Source organism: Hemiscyllium ocellatum, chromosome 10 (genome assembly GCF_020745735.1).
Source record: "Hemiscyllium ocellatum isolate sHemOce1 chromosome 10, sHemOce1.pat.X.cur, whole genome shotgun sequence".
Taxonomy (NCBI): Eukaryota; Metazoa; Chordata; class Chondrichthyes; order Orectolobiformes; family Hemiscylliidae; genus Hemiscyllium; species Hemiscyllium ocellatum.
In genome coordinates, this window is record NC_083410.1 from 22,385,714 (window position 1) to 22,402,223 (window position 16,510).

The 16,510-nt window shown below is 38.8% G+C and overlaps 1 protein-coding gene across 3 annotated transcripts in view; it reads right to left on the reverse strand.

Annotated features, from left to right (window-relative positions):
* The window catches only part of prkd3 (protein kinase D3), a 421,244-nt gene that overhangs the window by 96,004 nt on the left and 308,730 nt on the right, over positions 1-16,510 (reverse strand). For all 3 annotated transcript variants that reach the window (XM_060831342.1, XM_060831343.1, XM_060831344.1), the window contains 4 exons: positions 13,237-13,426; positions 10,745-10,822; positions 7,039-7,222; positions 5,604-5,727 (listed from right to left, as the gene is read on the reverse strand). In XM_060831342.1, coding sequence (XP_060687325.1) covers positions 5,604-5,727; positions 7,039-7,222; positions 10,745-10,822; positions 13,237-13,426 — 576 coding nt within the window. The remainder of the gene's footprint in view (positions 1-5,603; positions 5,728-7,038; positions 7,223-10,744; positions 10,823-13,236; positions 13,427-16,510) is intronic.

Sequence of the window (16,510 nt, forward strand, 5' to 3'; positions counted from 1 at the left end):
GGGAGAAAAATCTTTTTCACACAGCAAGCATTTAAGCTCTAGAATGTACTGTCTGGAAGTGGGGTGGAGACAGGTTCAGTTGAGGAATTCAAGCAGACAACAGTGATTATTTAATTAGAAACTGTGCAGATTTATGTAGAAAAAAAGCAGAAGATTCACACGATGTTAAAATACTCAGAAAGCTGGTGAGGACACAATGAGCCAAGAGGTCTCCTTAGGCACCATCGCACTTTTTAAATGAGAAAAGGGATCAAGACAAGCCATAATCAAGAATCACAGAATCCCTACAGTATAGAAGCAGACCATTTGGACCATTCTCAGATATTTTTCTGTGAATTGATCATTCATCGCTTTTTTTTCTTACCTAGCTACACATACTTGCCATCATAGCGCTGTATTGATTAATTATAATCAGAAAAAAAAGTAAAGCTCTGGATAATTATTTATTTAGGAGGTAGATTGAGATTTAAAAGTGAGTACCATTAAAGATAACTCAGTACTATGGAACAAGATGTGTGCTGAATCATCGTGCAATGTATCAAAGCAGGCATTTGGTCAAAATTAATAATTAGATTTAGTTTTATATTGAAGTTTTGAAAATGTCTTCATTTTGTGATGTTCTCCAACAAGGCCAATAACTTTTAAAATGATGAATTCCCTTATAACTGGTGGAAATAATCAAGAGGAGATTTCAGTTTTAAAACTTTTAATGTGGCAAATAAACTAAGATCAACTGAAATCAAACATTATCAATAGGCAACTAATAGATTCAGAATTGTACAGCACAGAAACAGACCCTTTGGTCCAACTAGTCCATTGAGTTAAGAAAACATATTTTCTCATTAATTATCTAACATAATCCTTTTGCTGTGCTACACTCCACTGGCAGATATGCAGCTTTATAAGCCCCAATCCCAAGTTCCTAGCAGGCTCATTTCTCCTTGTCATGTCAAATTTGAATCTTCCAGTGTCCTTTGAAGATTGCCCACACTGCCTTAGTAAATAGGCTTCAATAAGCAAGGGTCACTTCAGCAATTCCTTATTTCTTAAATCTCCAAAGGAGATTGTGTCTTCTTTTTGAACAGAGAACCAATTCTCACCAACTTCCTGTTTTGCTACTTACACACGTACAATAATTTCTCCCTCGGGTAAAGTCTGAAGGCTACTGCACAAGGAACATTACTTGAAGAGAAACCCTTTTATTCATTAATTCAAGGACTTTGAAGCATTTTTTAAAAAGGAAGGCATTAATGAGTTAAAATGGACAAAAAAAATCAGTACAATGTTGGAAAACATGAGGTTGCTCATTTTGGAAGGGAGAACAAAAGAGTATATTTAAATGGAGAAAAACTTCAGAAATCTGCAACACAAAGGGACTTGGGGTACCTATATACAAATCACAGGAAATTAGTGCACAGGTGCAGCACATAATCAGGAAGGCCAATGAATTGTTGGCTCTTGTTTCAAGGAGCTTGGAGTATATGTGTAGGGAAATCTTGCTGCAACTATGCAAGGCGTTGGTGAGACTACATCTGGAGTATTGTGAGCAGTTTTGCTGTCCTAAGGGAAAAATATTATTTCATTGGAGACAGATCAGAGAAGATTCATTCGGATGATTCCTGGTGTGGAGGGATTGTATTATAAGTAAAGGTCAACAAGTTGACATTCTACTAACTGAATTTAGAAAAATTAGAGGAGATCCCATTAAAAAATACAGGCTTAAGGGCCTTGACAGGGTAAATGCTGAGGATGTTTCCCATTATGGGACACTCCATAACCAGAGGGCATTGTCTCAGAATTAAGGGGTACCAATTTAAGCTGAAATGAGGAGGAAATTTGTATGTCAGAGGGTTCAGAATCTTTCGAACTCCTTGCTACAAAGAACTGTAGGGGTAGAATCCTTGTGTATATTCAAAGCTGAGACAAATTGATTATTGATCAGTAGGAGAATCACGGGTTCTGGGTAAAGAGCAGGAAGGTGGGCTTGAGGAACATCAGGAGAAAGTGAGGACTACAGATGCTGGAAATCAGAGCTGAAAATCGTGTTGCTGGAAAAGCGCAGCAGGTCAGCTGAAAAATGTGATGCTGGAAAAGCGTGTGAAGAAGGGCTTATGCCCGAAACGTCGATTCTCCTGCTCCTTGGATTCTGCCTGACCTGCTTTTCCAGCAATTCATTTTTCAGCAGTGAGGAGCATCAGATCAGCCATGATCCTACTTAATGGCAGGGCCCTACTCAGGAGGCTGAACGGCCTATTCTTGTTCCTATTTCTTATTGTCTTGCAAAAAAAACCACTGCAAGCCAGAAGATAACACTTAACAACTAAACATAGGCTTTAGTGAGCATACTACTATTGTTGTCTATTCCAAATTCACAATGATAGGAATGGAAAGGAAAATACTGCACATTTCATTCTCTTAATAGCTTTGTCTTGTCATAGTCATTGACTAGAAGACTTGCCAATGCTGCAACTCAGCTTTTGTTCTTTCTTTCCCAAATCAAGGAATACAAAATGAAATAAGGTAGCGACAGCCAAAAGTAAGTATAACACTCAGAAACCAGACATCCTCAAGATGTAGAATAAAGCCAACTCGATCAACCACAACAAAATATCATTTTAAAAAAATCTCAAAAGCCATTTTGAGAGCTGCTGGGTGTGAATTTTAATTCAGGGCCAAAACTTCAACTTTGACAAACTTTGCAGAAACATAAGTAGCAGAGTGAAATATTTCTATTTTTAATCAATCAACTTATCAAGAATAGAAAATTGAATCACTGTGTCTCCAGTTGGGCTGAACAATACATGGCAGTGCTCTAAGAAACTCATGTTTAAAAGTTGCATTGAAAATTTGCGAACTAAATCTCATTTACTATAGATCATTATTGCAAATAAGTTCACCTTAAGTCAGGTCTACATTAGAACTTGGGTGTAGAGGATGAAGGGACTGTGCTTCTCCACCTCTCATTCACCCAGTTCTGAAGTTATCAAAAAATAAGTCATGTAGTACAGAAAGTAACATAAGTAGAAATTACTGGTGAAAGCAAGGACAAATGTTTCATGCATTTATTGGGCACTCCTCTACTCCCTTTACCATAAATAAAAATAACTAACAAGACAATATCATACAAGTTTATTAAATATTCATGGAATTAGACAGTGGTAACTCCTAGAGTATTATCAGGGCTGGTTTCCATGCTTTTTGTTAATTGCTTTCTGTATCATTCTTCAGAAGGAGATGATTGTTTCTTTAAAGAAAGAACAGAGCAATTTGTTTCGTGTTTATTGTGGATATTTGGGCATGAAAAATACATCTCTTGACATTTAAGGCATATAGCTCACAAGTAACTACTGGTGTTATCAGGTATTATACAGGCAAATACAGAGCAAAACCTCATCTACTGTGGCCCAGTTCCAATAAGGCCCTGGCAAGGCATGTTTTCCAATTCCTCCACCAGGCAGTTCTTTTTGTGGATGCTCCGAATTACAGGTGATTTTTGTATGGAGTGTTAAGGACTGGATTCATATTGCAAAAAATCTTTTAATGCTGAAATTATTAGAAATCTTTATCTCAATCCTGTGTGATACATTTAAACCAGCTCCAAAGCTGGGGGACTAATATTCTAATGTGGAAGATTACAATAGTCTTCTTCCATGCTTTGGAGCACGTTTTCACAACTTGTGTTAGAGTTCATTTGCCAGCTGTATGTTAAATTCATTTTCCATGAAAAGAAACATTACTACTTCCGTTCTATGGTGTAAATATCCAATATTTTCTCAGTTCATAAACTATGACATGTTATACTGTTTAGACGAAGCTGAACACTTTTGTTCACAACAGTAAAAGTTATAAATTGCTTAAGTCTGTTTTTTTTGAGTTAATTTACAGAAGAGGAATCGCTGGATGTCTTGAAACAATATTACAGAGGAGAAAGTGATGGGTGTTTTGAAACTCATTAAAGTGGATAAATCCCCAGGACTTAAGTAGGTGTACCCTCAAACTATTTGGGAAGTTAGGGAAGTGATTGCTGGGCCCCTTGCTGGGATATTTGTATCATCAATAGTCACAGGCGAGGTACCAGAAGACTAGAGGTTGACGAACGCGGTACTACTATTTAAGAAAGGCGTTAAGGACAAGCCAAGGAACTGTAGACTGGTGAGCCTGATGTCGGTGGTGGCACTTTGTTGGAGGGAATCCTGAGGGACAGGATTTACAGGTATTTGGAAAGACAAGGACTGATTAAGGATAGTCAACATGGCTTTGTGCATGGGAAATTATGTCTCACAAACTTGATTGAGTTTTTCTGAAGAAGTAACAAAGAGGATTGATGAGGGCAGAGCGGTAGATGTGATCTCTATGGAGTTGGTAAGGCATTCGACAAGGTTCCTATGGGAGACTGGTTAGAAAGGTTAGATCTCATGGAATACAAGCAGAACTAGCCATTTGGATACGGTAGTGGTTTGAAGACATAGGAGGAGGATGGTGGTGGAGGGTTGCTTTTCAGACTGGAGGCCTGTGACCAATAGGTTGCCACAAGGATCGGTGCTGGGTTCACTACTTTTCATCATTTATATAAGTGATTTGGGTGTGAACAGAGGAGGTATAGTTACTAAGGTTGCAGATGACACCAAAACTGGAGGTGTAGTTGACAGCAAAGAAGGTTGCCTTACATTACAACGGGATCTTGATCAGATGGGCCAATGGGCTGAGGAGTGGCAGATGGAGTTTAATTTAGGTAAATGTGAGGTGTTGCATTTTGGGAAAGTAAATCTTAGCAGGACTTATACAATTAATGGTAAGGTCATAGGGAGTGTTGCTGAACAAAGAGACCTTGAAGTACAAGTTCATAGCTCCTTGAAAAGTAGAGTTGCAGGTAGATAGGATAGTGAAGGCGGCGTTTGGTCTGCTTTCCTTTATCGGTCAGAGTATTGAGTACAGGAGTTGGGAGGTCATGTTGTGGCTGTACAGGACATTGGTTAGGCCACTGTTGGAATATTGCATGCAATTCTGGTCTCCTTCCTATCGGAAGGATGTTGTGAAACCTGAAAGGGTTCACAAAAGATTTTCAAGGATGTCTCCAGGGTTGAAGGATTTGAGCTATAGGTAGAGGTTGAATAGGCTGGGGCTGTTTTCCCTGAAGCGTCGGAGGCTGAGGGGTGACTTTACAGAGGTTTACAAAATCATGAAGGGCATGGATAGGTTAAGCAGACAAAGTCTTTTCCTTGGGGTGTGGGAGTCCAGAACTAGAGAGCATAGGTTTAGGGTGGGAGTGGAAAGATATCAAAGAGGTCTAAGGGGCAACATTTTCACGCAGAGTGTGGTGCGTGTATGGAATAAGCTGCCAGAGAAGTGGTGGAGGCTGGTAAATTGCAACATTTAAAAGGCATGTGGATGGGTACATGAATAGGATGGGTTTGGAGCGATATGGGCCAGGTGAGAAGTGGGACCATATTAAGTTGGGATATCTGATCGGCATTGACAAGTTGGACCGGAGGGTCTGTTTCTGTGCTGTACAATTCTATTACTTTGACTCTAATTGATCTCTACCAATGACCTAAGTTCTATAGCTTAGCAAATTTCCACAGTTTCAAAAGAAATGTACTTACTAGATTGTCTTTGCTGGTGTAGTGGACCATCCAACCTTCTCTCACCATTGTGCTGCTCTTCCTCTTTGTGTGCTTGACAGACTGTACTACTCTCATGAGAGGAATATTGTTGCTTGTTGAAGGACTAGAACAAAATGTTCCAAGTTATTGAACAAGGAATGACTATACAGGATTGAGATGGTGAATTACGAATGCAAGGGTCAATCAAAATGTATTCATCTTGGTTTCCAAAACTGCATAGCACAAGATTTATTTTGACCCAATTCAGTTTTAAATGGAACAGTACATAAAGAAAACACTGATAAACAAGAGCAGCATCAGTCTGGTATCAACCATTCAACTCAAACAGGCAACAATCACTATTGTATTTGTATAAAATGTTTTATCATATATCCATAAATATATGTGGTGATTTTGAACTTGCTTATGAACTAGCGAAGAGCCGGGTGTTTAACCAGTTAAAAAGAATTCAACTTGGATACATATATGCAAGTTAATTAAATTCAACTGTATTTGCAGAACTAAAACATACAAGTATAATATCTAGAAGGCCTAAATGAAATTAAAGATTAAACTTTATTCATCCATGTTGTAAAGTTGTGGAAAGCTTCAGTAAAAAGCATTCAATGGCATTTTGATGAAATTCTTAAAAATAATTTAAAAATATCTGAACAAGAGTGAGATTGACAACTAAAAGGGAAACACTGATAGAAATGATTGGACAACCTGAAGAGTGTGTTGAACATTGTGTTAGTGGACCCATTCCACCTGAAGAAAGCAACTTATCATGTGTTGAAATTTTGAACTGAAGTAACTAATCTTTGCTTAAATACCTCAGGGAGGGCTACAGAAATATTTCCATGTTTGGGAGTTTTGTTTGCAATTCTGTAGCTCCTTTAGAAATTTAAATACTCAGCAGAGTTTGTGTCAAGATGAATTGTAGGATTTGTTTGTGAAAGATGCAGGCCTGATGGGTTGAATTTCCACATCTTGTTCCATACTTATAATCACCTTCTTCTATTTTCAAGAAATTCTCCATCACCTACTGCCCTCACTTCCTCAGAGTAGATTTGGATTTTGCGTCATCAGCTCATTGTATAATATCAAACAGCAATCCTCAAATGTGTTTTAATACCACTGAGCTAAAAGCTTCTCAAGAACCACAAAAAAATCTTTGTATGATTTCAACACATAATGAATGAATTGCTTTCAGTTACAGATATGTAAGTGAGAAAGAAAGATCCCAATAGAAGGAAGATAGCATCAAATTAAGAAACATTCTGCAAGGATGGATGGTAAGTCAGTAGAAGGGCTAATCTTGAGTCAACCATTAAGTAAACACAGCATCTTAAGTATAAGAAGGTCCACTGTTTACTACAAAACAATTTTCTTTATCACTCTGATGGTTACTTGAAGCATATAATAAAAGTATTACCTGATTGTTCTGACAGGTTCTTCATCTTTGTCACCATCTAGATCAGATGAGTCCATAAAATACAACTTTTCTTCTGAGGTGGACGGCTCTTCTGTATCATCCAACATTCTACTCCCATCGTTGTTCATGTCACTGCTATCTACCTCCATGGGCATATCAGAGTCAGGTCCTGGGCTGGCTGGTTCTGCAAAGAATTATATTAAAATTGCTATATACACTTCCGATGTTCAGTTTGGATATCTCTGTTCATAGCTCATCAAATGTACTGGATGCACATAATGAAGGTGCTTAATTCAATTCCAAATCTGTGTTACATAATCTGACCTCACTGAAGAAGGTGCTGTGACTGATAGAATTAACTTGAGCATCCATAGAAGGAAGGCAAGATCAGCCAAGATTTTGTCATCCTGATTGCTATCCAGACAATCTTACAGTGATTACAGCACCAACACTTTAAGTGCTGTTTCTATAGCGTGATTCTTCTATTATGCAGGGTTGCATTGGAACACAACCATTGTGTTATAGAAGAACTGACTGTAGTCATAAAAATGGCCTAAGGTTGGCAGTTTTAGACCTGAATAGTTTCCAATCTTGCCTCAAAATGCCCTGGAAGGGAAGTAATCACAAAAATTTGAGCAACAGGTAAAGCAGTACACATTGCTGCTGCGTGATAGCAACACAAGTGATATTTTGCACTAACGAATTGTTTGTTTCAAATCAAAGAGACACTTTGCTATCACACAAATTAGTAAGGTGGCACATAAAAGTAATTACCAGTACATGCCAGGTGTGTAGGCTGCACATCCCAACAACTGGCAAAAGATGTTAAAAAGCACACCACTTTTGATTGTCTGCAATAGACTTGTACCTATTGACTTGTACCTGCCTGGAAAGCATTGGAGCAGATGCAGGCCATTCAGTCGATCAAGTCTGCTCCACCATTCAATGAGATTGTGCCGGATCTAATAATCCTTAACTTCATTTTCCTGCTTTTCTCTTGATTCTTGATTTTCTTACTGTTTAAAAATCTGTACCTCAGTCACGAGAGCCCTCTGTGGTGAGGAATTCCAAAGAATCACGACCCTCAGAGAAGAAATTCTCTTCACCTTCATCATAAATATGTCATCCCTCATTCTGCAATTCCACCCTCTAATGTAGAGGCTCCCACACGGAGAAATCAATCTTTCCACATGTACGGTGTAAAGTTTCGTACTTGCAAAAGCTCAATGCTTAATGTTAGATTGTGATTCAGTCATTAGATAGCACTTGCTGAACAATCCTGAGAGCTTCAAGAGTTACACTGACACCATTTTAAGATAGTTGTTTGGGCTCACAGGGTGGCTCATTTACTCTTGTAAGAAACTTCACATATATATCTGCAGGGACATGCCCTTCTGCAGGAAAAATGAATATATCCAAGCATTGCATTTATTTTGAATTGAATAAAATGACAGGGAACAATACATCCCCAGTGCTTTCTCCATGGCAGTCCCTTGACTAATCAGATTTAACTTGCCAACCAATCAACACCCTTCATTTCGTATAAATTGTTGATGCTTTGAAATTTGACATTCTCGTCTCGACTCAGTGTAAGATGCAACACTATTCAACAATATTCAAGTTCTGTACTACCAAAGAACTAAAACAAAATATAAGAACAATTACAAACAAATAAGGGATTCAGCAGCAGATGACATGAACGTTTTAGGGAAAATTAGGTAAAGTTATGGAGCTGGAAATAGGCAGTCTTACTGATTATAAGAATAGGAGGTCAAAAGCTCATCTTCTGGATCAAATGTGACACCAAGGGTACAAACAGATTGACTGAGTCTTAGACTGTTGCCTGGGAAGGATGGAAACCGTAGCTAGGGACTGAAGTTTGCAGAAGGAAGTAAAAATCTTCACTCTTTTCAATACTTTGGGGGAGCAGGTTCCCGAAATCAAAAAGCCAATGTCTGGACTTAGTTCTTCTGGACCTTCTGGAAAATGATAGATACTTTCTAACATTTTGATACAGTTATAGCAAATATAATGTACAGAAAGGTGATAAAAGACTACCAAACTTCCAGCAGTTCATCTTAATTTGAAAAGAATCAATCACAGATACTCAAGTCAAACATTTGTGAATGTTTCTATGGAATTTTAAAATATTTCTTATAGCACTCTCAGATGTTCTGTTCCTCAAGAAGAACAAAATAATTGTGAGTTAGCATGCCCTTCATGTTATTTTATATTCATGCATAAACACCACCCTGCATTAAATCCATTTTATACACTAGCATACAGAATAGTCAACATTCCATGATTTCTGTAAGCAGAGAAAGTTTACTGAAATTACTCTCAGATGTGAATTTAAACTTTTCAAACTTTTAACTAATGTAGCTAATTGAATTAATGGATCAAGTTGAAAACCATGAAGGATATCACTTCGCAGCTGTATTTGTTCACAATACTTAGGAAAACTAAAACAGTATTTTCACCACTCCAGGGGCTCCTTTAATTAGTTCCACAGTGTACTTTTCATAGTCTATGTTTTCGCACAGAATTTATATTGAGAGCTTCAGGTTTATCTTTTGTCTTCCCAGTTTCTATGACCCAACATTCTCCATGAATCTACCACTGCCCAGTCTTCTGATAAATTTCCAATTTCCAAACAAGATAGCATAAACATTCTTTCTTCTTTCATCACAGCATACACAAGTTTATACTCCTTCCCTACTCCTTCACCCATTTACTCAATCAAATCTTAAAAGTTGACATTATATCCTTTTCTTAGCACTAACCTTAATGATGAATTCCAAACTTTACAATTCTGTGTCAAGAAGCGATTTCCGCTCTCTCCTGCAAATTTCTAATATTTAATTATGCATCTTTAGATCCTTCATTCTAGGTATCTGAATTAATGAAGCAGATTTCTTCAACATAATTTGTCTCAGTTGTTCATAGTTTTAGCTATTTCTATTATAGCAGCCTTTAAAACTGCATCATACTCACTAAAAATAATCTTATTAGTGTTTTTTTTTCATATTAGTTAGCATACTGGTGAAATTTCAATATCCTTTCTACAGTATAAAGTACAATATTACAGCTTCACTTTAACTAAAATTTAATGCCTTATATACCTTCACGATTATTTCTTGGCTTTTAATTTTCATACGTTGTGATTAAAACCTGAAATTCCATGAGTTTTTGTTACAGCCTTCATCTATCTGAGGTGTTTCCTTTGAAATCCTGTAGCCAGTACTCCCAAATCCCTCCGTACTTTACAGCTCAAAAGCTTATTGATATGGGCTACATTATGAATAGCTGAAAATGTGTTGCTGGAAAAGTTCAGCAGGTCAGGCAGCATCCAAGGAACAGGAGATTCGACGTTTCGGGCATAAGTCCTTCTTCAGGAATGGCTTATTCCCGAAACGTTGAATCTCCTGTTCCTTGGATGCTGCCTGACCTGTTGCGCTTTTCCAGCAACACATTTTCAGCTCTGATCTCCAGCACCTGCAGACCTCACTTTCTCCTCCTACATTATGAATAGGTTTACTTTTGGAGCAGAACTTAAAATATGTAAGAATACAAAATAAAAATCAAATCACAATTCAGATCTTATAAACATGAACAGAAGAAAGGTTCTGCATTAAATTAACTATTTTATTTTTACAATGGATACCAGGATTAATGATTCAAATCTAATTTGCATGCATTTCCTTACCTCCATTAAAAACAACTTCACCAAGACAATCCCTGGGCACCTTTGATGCACATCGCTTGTGACAATTAAACTTGCAGTCTGTAAAATCAAAGAAAGCAAAGTGAATTTTCAGTGGAATGCACAAATCCCTCACTCACAGTGAGCTGACACTTTTTTTTAATCTGGTGGTAAACTCAAGACTTACTGGAAATGCAAGACAAAACACCAAATTCAGTCACTGCAACTTAAATCATAAAGGATATAAACTCATTGAGAAGTATGGTTTTATTTTAGGGCATTGCAGTTGGTGGATCCTGTGCAAATGCAGTAGAAAAGTGAATTATGAAAAACATTTTGAAACAGTATATTCAAAATTAAGGATATATTTTTCAAAATTCATTCATGGGATGTGAATTTATTGCCCATCCCTAAAAGCCCAGAGGGCAGTTAAGAGTCAACCATATTGATGTGAATCTGGAGTCACATTTAGGCCAGATCAAATAAGGATGGTAGTTTCCTTCCCTTAAAGACATTAGTGAGCAGATGAACTTTTCCCATTAGTCAACATTGGTTTCATGGATACCATTGGACTCTCAATTTATATTTTTATTGATTTCAAATTCCACCATCTGTTGTGGTGGGATTTGAACGCAGGGCCTCAGAACATTACTTGGGCCTCTGGATTAACAGAGTAACGATAATACCACTAGACATTGCATCCCTGTATATGGATACAGATGGAGTACAGCAAAGGTACAGAGTTCTAATAATGATTTAAGGAATTAATCCTAAAATGTATTTTTGACAGGCTTTCTAAAAGTCCAAATCTTATAAACACATTGGAGAAGCAATGTACAGTCACAGAGTCATAAAGATGTACAGCATGGAAACAGATCCTTCAGTCCAACCTATCCATGCCAACTGGATATCCCAAGCCAATCTAGTCTCACCTGCCAGCATTCGGCCCATATCCCTCCAAACCCTTCCTATTCATAGACCCATCTAAATGCTTCTTAAATGTTGCAATTGTACCAGCCTCCACCACTTCCTCTGGCAGCTCATTCCATACATGTACCACCATCTGTGTTAAAAATTTGCCCCTTAGGTCTCATTTATATCTTTCCTCTCTCACCCTAAACCTATGCCCTCTTGTTCTGGACTCCCCGACCCCAGGGAAAAGACTGTCTATTTATCCTATCCATGCCACTCATAATTTTGTAAACCTCTATAAAGGTCACCCCTCAGCCTCCAATGTTCCAGGGAAATTAGCCCCAGCCTGTTCAGCTTCTCCCTATAGCACAAATCCTCCAATCCTGGCAACATCCTTGTAAATCTTTTTTGAACACTTCCAAGTTTCACAACGTCTTTCTGATAGGAAGGAGACCAGAATTGCATGCAAAATTCCAACAGTGGCCTAACCAATGCCCTGTACAGCCGCAAAATGACATCTCATCTCCTGTACTCAATACTCTGACCGATAAAGGAAAACATGCCAAACAACTTCTTCACTATCCTATCTACCTGCGACTCCACTTTCAAGGAGCTATGAACCTGCACTCCAAAGTCTCTTTGTTCAGCAACACTCCCTTTGAGTGACTTACTTTCCCAAAATGCAGCACCTCGCATTTATCTGAATTAAACTCCACCTGACTTCTCAGCCCATCAGCCCAAGATCCTGTTCTAATCTGAAGTAACCCTCTTCGCTGTCCACTACACTTCCAATTTTGGTGTCGTCTGCAAACTTACTAACTGTACCTCTTATGCTCGCATCCGAATCATTTATGTAAATGACAAAAAGTAGAGGACCCAGCACCGATCCTTGTGGCACTCCACTGGTCACAGGCCTCCAGTCTGGAAAAACAACCCTCCACCACCTTCCTCTGTCTTCTACCTTTGAGCCAGTTTTGTACCCAAATGGCAAGTTCTCCCTGTATTTTGTGAGATCTAACCTTGCTCACCAGTCTCCCAAGGGGAACCTTGTCGAACACCTTACTCAAGTCCATATGGATCACATCTACTGCTCTGCCCTCATCAATCCTCTTCGTTACTTCCTCAAAAAACTCAATCAAGTTTGTGAGACATGATTTCCCATGCACAAAGCCATGTTGACTATCACTAATCAGTCCTTGCCTTTCCAAATACATGTGCATCCTGTCCCTCAGGATTCCCTCCAATAACTTGCGCACCACCAAGGTCAGGCTCACTGGTCATTAGTTCCCTGGCTGTAATAGCAGAAGTTAATCAAATGAAAAACAACAATATAAATTTATATACATAAACACTGAAACAGAGTGCTGCAGCGTTATCTCAAGTATTTAATGCTTACATATGAAGTTACTTCATCTATTATTTAAAATAAGTTCAGAATTTACATGTTTATAAAGGGCAGTAGATTCATGGTGAACAAGTAGCGAAAAGAATTTGTTACTTAAATATTCTGGTAGTTATGGTCTAGAAGTTGGAAATATATTACTCTATTTACTGGCAGCATTATACATCCGCAGAGTCCTTACCCCTACATTGCATTCCTTGTCGAAACAGTCCTTTCAATAACCGCTTGCAGTACTGACAAATCGTGGGACGTGTATAAGAGTGTATGACAAAGGTATGTGGTACTTTCACCCTCCCCAACACCATTTTTTCCATCCAGATTGGGCGTCCACTCCATGAGGGAATTCTTTTGCTGGTTTCTTGGTGACAACGCTGCAAAGCCAAAGCACATAAAATTATCAAAATTACGATATTAAGTGTAAGTGTTTCCATGACAATACTATATTTAATACTCAAGTTAAACAGATGTATTTGTTAATCATAGCACACTAAAATACAATTGTATTTTCAAGTGAAAGTCAACTACCTGTGGTTTTCCACTTGAATAACATAAACCAAGTTAGATAACCCAACATCTTCCAAGGGAAACCAAAAATTGGAGGAAAATACACCCTGGGCCATTCTTTCATAGGAACTGCCAGAGCCTTGGGAATATGTTAGAAACCTGTTCTCTGAATGTCAAATAACACAATTGAATAGGAAGTTAAAAAAATTCTAACTATAAAATTCCATCCCAAAAAACATTGACTTCTTGAAAAGTACAAAGAAATATTCATCATAATAGTTCAAGAAAAACGTAACAACATAACTTGGTGCAATATAGAACAATGCATATTACCAAAACTGATAGTGAACTTGTGATTCTTTAAAGGCAAACTGGGTCAATGTTCCAAGATATCATGGGCTATTGAAAGGTCCTTTGTAACAACAGAACAGGAAAAAAACAGGCCATTCAGCACCCTAATCGATGGCAGCATTTATTCTCCACGTGCAAATTCTTCTAATCACATTAAGCACCTTCTGAAGTGGTTGATCAAACTTGTGTTTATTCACCAGGATACAAATACTACAGGAAGGATATAAAGGGAGGCAAGAGAGGAGGGGGAGTGACATTTTTGATACGGGATAGCATTACAGCTGTGCTGAGGGAGGATATTCCTGGAAATACATCCAGGGAAGTTATTTGGGTGGAACTGAGAAATAAGAAAGGGATGATCACCTTATTGGGATTGCATTATAGACACCCTAATATTCAGAGGGAAATTGAGAAACAAACTTGTAAGGAGATCTCAGCTATCTGTAAGAATAATATGGTGGTTATGGTAAGGGATTTTAACTTTCCAAACATAGACTGGGACTGCCATAGTGTTAAAGGTTTAGATGGAGAGGAATTTCTTAAGTGTACACAAGGCAATTTTCTGATTCAATATGTACCTACTAGAGAAGGTGCAAAACTTGACCTACTCTTGGGAAATAAGGCAGGGCAGGTGACTGAGGTGTCAGTGAGGGAGCGCTTTGGGGCCAGTGATCATAATTCTATTCATTTTAAAACAGTGATGGAAAAGGATAGACCAGATCTAACAGTTGAAGTCCTAAATTGGAGAAAGGCCAATTTTGACGGTATTAGGCAAGAACTTTCGAAAGTTGATTGGAGGCAGATGTTTGCAGGTAAAGGGACGGCTGGAAAATGGGATGCCTTCAGAAATGAGATAACAAGAATCCAGAGAAAGTATATCCTTGTCAGGGTGAAAGGGAAGGCTGGTAGGTATAGCGAATGCTGGATGACTAAAGAAATTGAGGGTTTGGTTCAGAAAAAGAAGGAAGCATATGTCAGGTACAGACAGGATAGATCGAGTGAATCCTTAGAAGAGTATAAAGAAAGTAGGAGTACACTTAAGAGGGAAATCAGGAGGGCAAAACGGGGACGTGAGATAGCTTTGGCAAATAGAATTAAAGAGAATCCAAAGGGCTTTTACAAATATATTAAGGACAAAAGTGTAACTAGGGAGAGAATAGGACCCCTCAAAGATCAGCAAGGCAGCCTTTGTGTGGAGCCACAGAAAATGGGAGATACTAAATGAATATTTTGCATCAGTATTTACTGTGGAAAAGGATATGGAAGATATAGACTGTAGGGAAATAGATGGTGACATTTTGCAAATTGTCTAGATTACAGAGGAGGAAGTGCTGGATGTCTTGAAATGGTTAAAAGTGGATAAATCCCCAGGATCTGATCAGGTGTACCTGAGAACTCTGTGGAAACTAGAGAAGTGATTGCTGGGCCACTTGTTGAGATATTTGTATCATCGATAGTCACAGGTAAGGTGCTTGAAGGCTGGAGGTTGGAAAACATGGTGCCACTGTTTAAGAAGAGTGGTAAAGACAAGCTAGGGAACTACAGACCAGTGAGCCTGACCTCAGTTTTGGGCAAGTTGTTGGAGAGAATCCTGAGGGACAGGATGTACATGTATTTGGAAAGGCTGGGACTGATTCAGGATAATCAACAAGGCTTTGTGTGTGGGAAATCATGTCCCACAAACTTGATTAGTTTTTTGAAGTAACAAAGAAGATTGATGAGGGCAGAGCAGTAGATGTGATCTATGTGGACTTCAGTAAGGCATTCGACAAGGTTCTGAAAATGTGTTGCTGAAAAAGCGCAGCAGGTCAGGCAGCATCCAAGGAGCAGGAGAGTCGATGTTTCGGGCATGAGCCCTTCTTCAGCAAAGTAAGGCTCATGCCCGAAACGTCAACTCTCCTGCTCCTTGGATGCTGCCTGACCTGTGACGCTTTTCCAGCAACACATTTTCAGCTCTGATCTCCAGCATCTGCAGTCCTCACTTTCTCCTAGTTTGAACAAGGTTCCCCATGGGAGACTGATGAGCAAGGTTTGATCTCATAGAATACAGGGAGAACTAGCCATTTGGATACAGAACTGGCTCAAAGGTAGAAGACAGAGGGTGGTGGTGGAGGGTTGCTTTTCAGACTGGAGGCCTGTGACCAATGGAGTGCCACAAGGATCGGTGCTGGGCCCTCGACTTTTTGCCATTTACATAAATGATTTGGATGTGAACATAAGAGGTACAGTTAGTAAGTTTGCAGATGACACCAAAGTTGGAGGTATAGTGGACAGTGAAGAGGGTTACCTTAGATTACAACAGGATCTGGACCAGATGGGCCAATGGGCTGAGAAGTGGCAGATAGAGTTTAATTCAGATAAATGTGAGGTGCTGCATTTTGGGAAAGCAAATCTTAGCAGGAACTATACACTTAATGGTAAGGTCCTAGGGAGTGTTGCTGAACAAAGAGACCTTGGAGTGCAGGTTCATAGCTCCTTGAAAGTGGAGTCGCAGGTAGATAGGATAGTGAAGAAGGCGTTTGGTATGCTTTCCTTTATTGGTCAGAGTATTGAGTACAGGAGTTGGGAGGTCATTTTGCAGCTGGACAGGACATTGGTTA